The 8,856-nt window shown below is 52.9% G+C and overlaps 1 protein-coding gene across 1 annotated transcript; it reads left to right on the plus strand.

Moving 5' to 3' along the window:
* Nucleotides 1–427: 427 nt before the first annotated feature.
* Nucleotides 428–8,597, plus strand: DMRTB1 (DMRT like family B with proline rich C-terminal 1; the record flags this gene model as incomplete). Its single annotated transcript, XM_080691420.1, has 4 exons — nt 428–1,106; nt 3,115–3,314; nt 6,476–6,656; nt 8,533–8,597. The coding sequence occupies 4 exons, from the start codon at nt 428–430 to the stop codon at nt 8,595–8,597; spliced, it is 1,125 nt and encodes a 374-aa protein (XP_080547546.1).
* Between the last annotated feature and the right edge of the window lie 259 nt (nt 8,598–8,856).

The following is an 8,856-nucleotide window of genomic DNA, read 5'->3' on the forward strand; positions in this document are numbered from 1 at the left end:
CATGACTCATGAAATCGGAATTTCTGAAAGGCACATCCCTGAGCAACTCTCGTACCACGCTGAGCGCCTGAGAACATTCTGGAAGCATCGCCAGGAATGGTTCCTTCTCTGCAGGAAAAGACTTAAAGCAGAAGCCACAGCTTTGGGGTGGGGTTGGGGTAGCGGTTTGCCTCTGCCATGCTTTACAGGAACGGGCTAAATTTTAAAACGGGTCGACTATGACTTCTTCGGGTTTTTGTTTTTCACAATACTTTCTTCTATGGAGTGGCCGGAACATAAAGTTTGGAAAGTTAAGCGCCTAAGATTCCAGATAACCCGTACGCCCTGCGGGCGTCGCAACCCGACGGCTCGCCCTCCTCGCCCCGCGCGGACCCCCGGCGCTCGGCGGACCCCCAGGCCTGCGGGCCGCTTCGATACAAGTGTATCCATGTCCGCGCCCGGGAGGCTAGGGGGCGGCCCGGCCCCGCCGCGCCACTCGCTCCGCCGCTGCCGGAGGCGCCGGTCGTGCCGAGGCCGCCTCGCCAAGCTGGCCGACAAGACGCTGCGCACGCCCAAGTGCTCCCGCTGCCGGAACCATGGCTTCCTGGTGCCGGTCAAGGGCCACGCGGGCAAGTGCCGCTGGAAGCAGTGCAGCTGCGAGAAGTGCTACCTGATCACCGAGCGCCAGAAGATCATGGCGGCGCAGAAGGTGCTCAGGAAGCAGGCGGCCGAGGAGGACGCGGGCCGCGCGGGCCCGGGCGGCCTCCCCGAGCCCCCGCGCGGCCGCAGCCCGGGGCCCAGCGCCTTCCAGCCCGTGGCGGGCCGCGGCCCCGCGCCGGCGCCCAGCCCCGGGCCGAGCGCCGACCCCGGTAAGACCCCGCGGAGCCCCCCGGACGGGGACGCGCGGGCGCCCTCCAACAGAAAGGCAGACGCGGGCCGGAGAGGGAGAGGGGCCCGGGGGCTTTTCGCTTTTAGCTGCAGACTTTGCCTTTCCACGTTGCGAGGAGAAAATGGCGTCCGGCGGCCTAACCGGCGCTTCCGGCAGCCTGCCACTGCGCGTGCGCACCCCAGCCCGCCATTTCCTCCGGCCCGTGGCTCCTCCTCGAGGATTTATCAGCGGGTGGATTGTGGGTCAACCGCGACTGCGCCTGCGCCCTTTCCGCCGTCCCGTGGCTCCCCCTTAGCGTGGCGAGGCCCGGTGCGCATGCGCGCCCCTTCCCGCCTTTTCCCTGCGTGCGGCTGGCCATGTGACAACTCCATCCTGCTCAGGGGAACGGTTGCTATATTGAAATGCCCCCCCCATCTTGTGCATAAATTGCTTTATTCCCTGTGTTTTGCTACTTTCTGTGTTAAAAGCACAATTTTAGGCCACGTGTAGATTTGAGCTTTTCAGGATGGTTCTTTTCGGGTGCAGATGTGTTTTTTGGTACTTTCCCTACAGCATTGTAGAAAGGGCTCAGATCCGAGTTGGGAGGCTGTGCACGCGCTAACCGTGGACAAGTTCCTTCAGAAATAGTCCCTGGAAGCCTGCTGAAGATCGCTTCTCATTTCTGCCTTCTGGCGGGCAATTTCTTTTCTGTCTGTCTTTTCATAACAAGGGTTAAACCCAAGTGTACTACCGCTGAGCTACATCCCCAGTTCTATTTTAATTTTTTTTTTTTTTTTGAGACAAGGTCTTATTAAATTGCCCAAGCTGGCCTTAAACACAGTCCTCCTGCTTCAGCCTCCAGAGCTGCTGGGATTAGAGATCTGTGCCACTGCACCCAGCCTTTTGGCACTTTTTAAGAAAACAACGGCCCTCAAGGAATGAGCTTTCTGTTGGGGAAGACAGAACTGAAACAATAATCCTAGAAAGCTACCTTTCCAAGAACATGGTATGCCTTTCTTTGTTCCCTCTCTCAACAGGAACTGAGCACTTAAAATGTGCCTTCTCAAGCACACTAATGATAGGAAGAAGGGAGGCACATTCCTTCCCCTCCAGGATCTTGTCCTGTGGGAGGGACAATATTGATCAAAGAATAACACAAATCAGTGTATAAATAGAGCTTTAAGGATTGATGGCCTGTGGTCTGAAGGAAGAGCTGAATACATATGCTCCTTGGCTTATGAGCAAAAACATCCCAATAAACCCATCAGAAATTGAAAATATCCTCAATTAAAAGGGTATGGTGGTACACCCCTGTAATCCCAGGACTTGGGAAGCTGAGGCAGGAGGATCTAGGCCAGCAAGAGGTCTCAGCAAGACCCTATTTCAAAATGAAAAGAGCTGAGAGTGTAGTTTGGGTAGAGTCCCTCTGGGTTCAATCCTCAGCACCCCCACACACAACATACATGTATATATGTACGTATGTGTGTGCACATGTGCATGCACATGTGCGCACATGCATGCATCAGGCTCTTGGGTTTGAAACAGCCTCACAAATAAATGCCTGATGCTCCCTCCAGACATGCAGGGGATGGATGGTGAATTCATAGTGCTTTAATGTCAAGCTGCTCAGCCAAGTCTCCCTCTGGATCACAACTCCTGCGTGGGGCCTATGGTGGCAGCTCAGAACCAAATAACCAACCGAGGTCATACAACAAAGGCATATAACAAAGTATATATACTTATATTACTACACAGGGCCTACTAAGCATCCTAGTTTAGGAACACAGTCTACTGTAGACCTATCGGTCGTTTCCCCTGGTTATCACCTGGCTGGCTGGGAGTTGCGACTCACTGCTGCTGCCTGGTGTCCTGAGAGAATATCTTACTGCATGCATATCACCAGCCCAGGCAAAGAGTGGACCTTAAAGTATGGTTTCTACTGAATCCATATCACTTTTGCGCCAAGGTAAAGTTGAAAAATCATTAAGGCAAACCATGGTAAGTCAGGGATCATCTGTACTGAGGCCTTCAGGAGGCAAAGTGAAGTTAGGAGGAAAAGCCTTCAAAGCCAAGGAAAAGCATCTGCCAAGGGCTCATGGGCATGAAAGCGCGGTGGCCAAGGGATGGAAGAGCAGTGAGTTCGAAGTCTAACCAACATGTGAGCTCTTTGAGGATGAATTGGCGTGTTCATTGCCCTTGGACACTAACGCCATGCTCCTCCCTAGTGCTGTGTTTCTAACATTTCCCACCTTGCTTGTCTTTTTCAGGGCATCCGCTGACCTCAGATTGTGTGGCAGGGCCTGAGTACATGGAGAGGGAGCCTTCTAAGCTGTACTCTGGCTGTTCCACCATGCACTCCTACTGCCCTTTCCCATTGGGCTACCAGGATCCATCCCCGGCCCCGGGGATCGCCCCTCAGCGGGGCTTCCGGCATGTCTCCTATAGCCACTACCATGGAAGCAGCTTGGTGAGTCCTAGCCCTGACTCCATCCCAGGTTCCTCTGTGTCCCAGCTGCCCTTGCTGTTTTTATGGGTCCACGGTCCCAGGAAGCTAGTGTCATAGCCAGCGTACCTCTGGGAATGCCCGTGTGCCTGCACTACTGGGCCTGGGCAGAGGCATGTACTTTTCAGAGCTGCGGGCTAAAAGACTGTGAGACCAGGGGTGATCATTAGCCTTGATTCATGGAATACAGACACTAGCACCAGAGATGGAATACCAGTTTCCCAGGGTTACAAAGTTAATGGTAGAGCCAGGACCAGATGTAAGACCCTGCCCACAGATAGAGCCCTCTTGGGGCTGCAGGGGGCTTTTAGGAGGAGGTGGCATTTGAACTAAGTCATGAAAAATACAGAAACCTTCCCCTAAGCACCCTAGGAAGCACTAATAGAAAGAACCGATGATTTAATAATGTTGTGAGATTCATGGTCAGTTACTAACTGGTGCTTTCCTTAAGCCTGAAGTTTTGAATATCAGGTGTTTAGAAAGTCACATCATCCCCATTGAGTGAGGGGCAGGAATGTCCATGTTTGTGACCTTGGTTACCATCTCTCTCCAGACCAGATCAGTTAAAAGCCCTCTCCGTCTTGGCAGCCTCTGAGGGTCGCCAGGACTGCAGGACAGGGGGTGTCTGGGTGAATAACCCTGCTTTTGGTCCCATAAAACTGGACCTGTGGGTGGGGTTGACAACACACAGAGCAGGTTCAAAGAACTAGGGACTGCATTGCCTTTTCCTCCTCCCTCAGAATGGAAGGCAAGCACGGATACATAGACATGCTTCCCGAGGGGGAGAGGGAGAGGACCAAGCGTTCTGGTTCACTGTGGAAAAGGATGCAGCGAGACAAAGCTTGATATTTACATAATGAAGTCATTACCACAGTCCCCAGAGGGCAAGGTCCTCAGGCCCCTGCTCCACGCGGAAGGTCGCTCCTCACTCTGTTCCAGCCCAGCAGCATCTCTCCTGTCTGCGTTAGATGTTGTTTTCTTTTACTTAGAAATCATTCTCCATCCAGGCACAGTGGCCCTTGCCACCATGCAGAAGGAGCATGGGTTCCAGGCCAGCCTCAGCAACTCAGTGAGACCCTGTTTCAAAGAAAAGCTGGAGTTATAGCTCAGAGAGAGAGTGCCACTGGGTTCAACCCTCAGTACTTAAAGGGGTGGAAAAAGGGAAGAAAGGAAAATAGTTTCTGTTCATTAAATGGAAAAATGTTCGAAAAATACTGGTCTTAATAATTTCCAGAGTGCCTACTAACCCTGTGTGAAGCCTCAGGTTGGTGTTTTTCCCCCTCTGTTGAGTCAGGAAAAGTGTTCAGAGAAGCTCCATTTTTGTCCAAGGTCACAGGACTGGTGAATGAGGATCTGGGCTTCAGCTCACATAGCTGGGTAGTGGAGCCAGGACACCCACCTCTGTTACCCTTGACTCTCACTCCACTACAAGCCACCCAGACTAAAAGATGTGGGCACTGCCTTTGGCCACTCACTGCCACTCAGAGCAGGGCGTCTCCAGCCTCCATACAAAGAGGGGCCGTGGCCAAGCAGAGCCGCGCCATCTGCTCACACAGAAGCCCGGAGCCTGGTGTCCCGGGCATGGCTCTGATTGACAGGCCTGCCAGACTGCCTTTGTTGTAAGTGTGATCTTGGTCGGTTTATCTGGTTCTGAGCTGCCACCATAGGCCCCAGGCAGGAGCTGTGAGCCAGGGAGAGACTTGGCTGAGCAGCTTGGCATTAAAGCACTACTAATTCCCCTCCCACCCCCTTCATGTCGGAGGGAGCATCAGGCATTTATTTGTGAGGCTGTTTCAAATCCAAGAGCCTGTGAATGGCTTTCTCCTATGTCCTGCTGCCCCCAGAGCAGGCTTGAGACACTACCCGGGGACATCTATCCCTGTCCCTCTCCACCTGTTGCTTCTGGGCTTTCTCTAGTTTCCTCTTTGCAAAAGAGCAGAGACCCCTGAGAACCTTAGGCCATCAGTCTGTCAATGTAGGACTACCCGTCTCATGAATAGTTTAAATAAGGTGTGCCTAAGCTGGGCATGGTGGCACACACTTGTAATCCCAGCATTTGGGAGGCTGAGACAGGAGGATCTGGGTTTGCAGCCAGCTTCAGCTACTAAGTGGGGCCCTCCACAACTTCGTGAGACCCTGTTTCAAAATAAGGAATAAAAAAATCGGCTGGGAGTGTAGCTTGGCGGGAGAATGTCCCTGGATTCAATCCCCAGCACCACACACACACAAAAAAAGTGTTCCTAGCATAGGGTCTGGTGCGTAGTGAGTGCTTAAAAGTGGGTGTTCTTCCCTTCCTATGATCAAATAAAATTAGGACATGTTGGCTTAAGCCTTAAATATACTTATGTATGACCTTACCATGTGGGGAAGTGTATGTGAGATTTCTCAATCTCACTTGATAAGAACACTTTTAAGAGAATTTGAGAGTACCTTGTAGGACTAGGGGTTGCTGAATCACAGCTTGGGACATGCTGCTCTGAAGTCTACATAGAGAAGTAAACTCTAAGAAGTACCTCTAGGGTGCATTCCAATTTTGTATTACACTCCTGTCTCGGGCTGCGTGTTCAGCCTGGCAGACCTACCTGGGCCCAAGTGCTATAGGGTAGGCTCCACTCCCATCTTGTGAAGGAGGAACAGAGGCACAGGGGCCTTGGTCGGTAAGGCCACCCGCCTGTGCCAGGCAAGGGGGCCCCTGGAGGTTGGGGTGCATTCAGACCCTTTTGCAGGTCAGGTGAGTGGGCTGTGCGGTCTCGCCGATTTGGGATCCAGTTCTGTGCCCCTGGCTATATAGTGTCCTGTCACCAAACCTGTTTTTCTATCAACACTGCTGGTAAAGAGACCTGCCTTGGAGGGTCGTCAGCATCTAAGCACGCTGCCCCTGGCACAGTGGCTCAGTCCTGCTGTGCTCAGCTGGTCCTCAGGCTTACATGAAATGTGCCTGAGTTTCTTCTTGCCTTCCATCATTTGACAGATGTTTGCTGAACACCCTGTTCCAAGTGCCCTGCATGGAGGATCTTGGGCTGCGGAGGTACATCTATCCCATGGGAACCTCCTTTGGGGGGAATAAGAGCTGTGTTTGCCCAGCAGCCCTGTCTAACAGTCTGCCTCTGCCGTGTGCCACGCAGGTGTCAGAACCAGTGGGAGACTTCCAGCCAAGCTTCTACTCGCTGCCGCCGCCGCCACCGCCACCTCAGCCCCAGTTCCTTCCACCAGGCTTCCTGTCTGCGCTCCACTTCCTCCCGCCGCCGCCGCCACCTCCGACTTTCTCACTAACCCTCCTTTCTGACACGGACAAGGAGAGCACTGGTAAGTGAGCAGTGGCCTCTGCACGTCCAGGAAAACCAAGAAGACTTCCTGGAGGAAGGCGGAGCCATCTGAAGTGGTTCTGGAGAGACAGGACATGGGGCACAAAACTTAAATTTGAGCTGGGCGTGGTGGCACACACTTGTAATCCCTGCGCTTGGGAGGCTGAGACAGGAGGATCCCACAGGTTCGAAGCCAGCCTCAGCTACTTAGGCTCTCAGCAACCTAGTGAGACCCTGTTTCCAAATAAAATATAAAAAATAAAGGTCTGGGAGTATAGCCCGGAGGTATAAAGCCTCTGGGTTCCACCCCCAGTACCACCAAAAAAAAAAAAAAAACCTTAAATTTGCTGGGCTCTGAGATAAGTGCTTTCCCACACCCCTCCCCCAGCCTCCACAAGCATGCATCCAAGGGAGGTGGGAATGGGACCCCCAGGTGAGGAAACAGGTTCCTGCAGATGTGAATGGCAGCGTGGGATTTGAGCAGAGCTCTCTGTCTGCCTCCAAGTTCAGTGCAGTGCTCATTCCCACACCTGTCAGCAAGGTGCAGAGGGAGCGTGCCCGTGGTATGTTCAGCAGGCCAGAGAAGCCAGGCCTCTTCACAGGGACAGCTGAGGCTGAACCCGAGCAGCGGCAGGAGCCACTCTGGAGAGACCAGGCAGGAGTTTCAGAGCCTGCCCCTGCCTACCCTGGCCCCTCAGCCTGTCTTCTCGCTCTAACATAGTCCCGCATAAGGTTACTGGGAAGGTCCACTGAGTCTTTGGGTGTAATGCTTTGAAATTTGTCTTGTGAGCCCTTACAGTTTTAAAAGTTCTAGGACTTTCTTCCTTTCAGTCATTCCTGAACCCCCTGGGTTTAGAATGGACTTACAAACTCCAGGTAGTCTTTAAAATGACAGTGAAAACCCTCTTGTGAGCTGAGTGAGTTTAGCACTGAGGAGGTAGAATAGGCAGATAGGGCCAGAGGGCTGCAATGGGAAAACTCAATTTCCTGAGAGGCAGCAGGTGCTAACTAAAATCCAAAAGTGTGCGAAGTACAAAGGATGATGCTCACACTCAACACTGTGGTCTCTGTTTCACTCAAGAGCAAACAGGCCAGTTGCTCAGCTCACTGGCTCCCCTGCTGGGAGAGCGGGGCTTGGAGCTCGCTGGCCCTATGAGGAGGCCTGTGTGTGAGTCCTGGCGCCAGCACTGACCAGCTGTGCGGCCTTGGGCAAGCGTGTTCACGCCCTGATGCGTCAGTTTCAACTGCAGAAGTGGACTAAAAGTGGCCCCTCCTTGCCAGCTTATTCTGGGGATGAGAGAACCTGAAGCCATGAAGGCTTCAGGGATAGTTATCTGTCATTACTGTCTCCCCACACTGCCATTGCAGGGTAGGTGTTGTCTCCTTTTTTTAAAATTTTATTTATTTATTTTTATTTTTATTTTTATTGTGTGTGGTACTGGAGATGGAATCCAGGGGTCATCTACCTCCAGGCTACACTCCCAGACCAATTTCTTTTTCTATTTTATTTGGAAACAGAGTCTCTTAAACCAGCTGAGGCTGGCTTCGAACCTGTGCGGTCCTCCTGTCTCAGCCTCCCAAGCTCCGGGATTACAAGCGTGCGCCACCACGCCCGACTTTGTTGTCTCCTTTTAAGAGCACAGGTTTAGAGCTGTGGAGAGCCTGGCTAACGCCGGCTTGTTAGAGGAGGAAAGCTGGAGTCAGAACTGGACAGCACCAGGGACCAGGGCTAGCACGCCAGTCTCCCCACCAAGAAAACTCAGGCAGATTCACTCTCCGCGAGGCTGGAGATGATGAGAAAGCTTAGAGAAAGTCTGTATCTGAGTGTAGATAATTGGCACCCCCTCTAAATCCAGCTGTCTTCTTCTCCTCCACAGATGACCAGGATGCAGAGGTGCCCCGCGAGCCCAGCCAGCCCTCATCTCAGGAGCAGTCCAACTAAGCCCCAGGCCATCCTGCAGGCTGCAGCGGTGTCAGGGGTGTGACCGCAGGGACTTTCTTGTCTGTTCAGTGTTGTGTAGAGAGGAAAGATATCCATAGGTGTAAGGTGGCAGCTAATTCCCATCTCAAGATAGGAGGAAGGAGGGTGGTTTCTCAGGTTCTCTTGATCCCATGCTGAGGCCGTGGAGGAAGAGATTGGGGGAGGGGGTAAGGATCTGAGGAGGGGGCTGGTGATGCTTATGTTTAGGAATGAATTTAAC

This window comes from Muscardinus avellanarius, assembly GCF_963383645.1.
Source record: "Muscardinus avellanarius genome assembly, chromosome: 3".
In the NCBI taxonomy this organism is placed as follows: Eukaryota; Metazoa; Chordata; class Mammalia; order Rodentia; family Gliridae; genus Muscardinus; species Muscardinus avellanarius.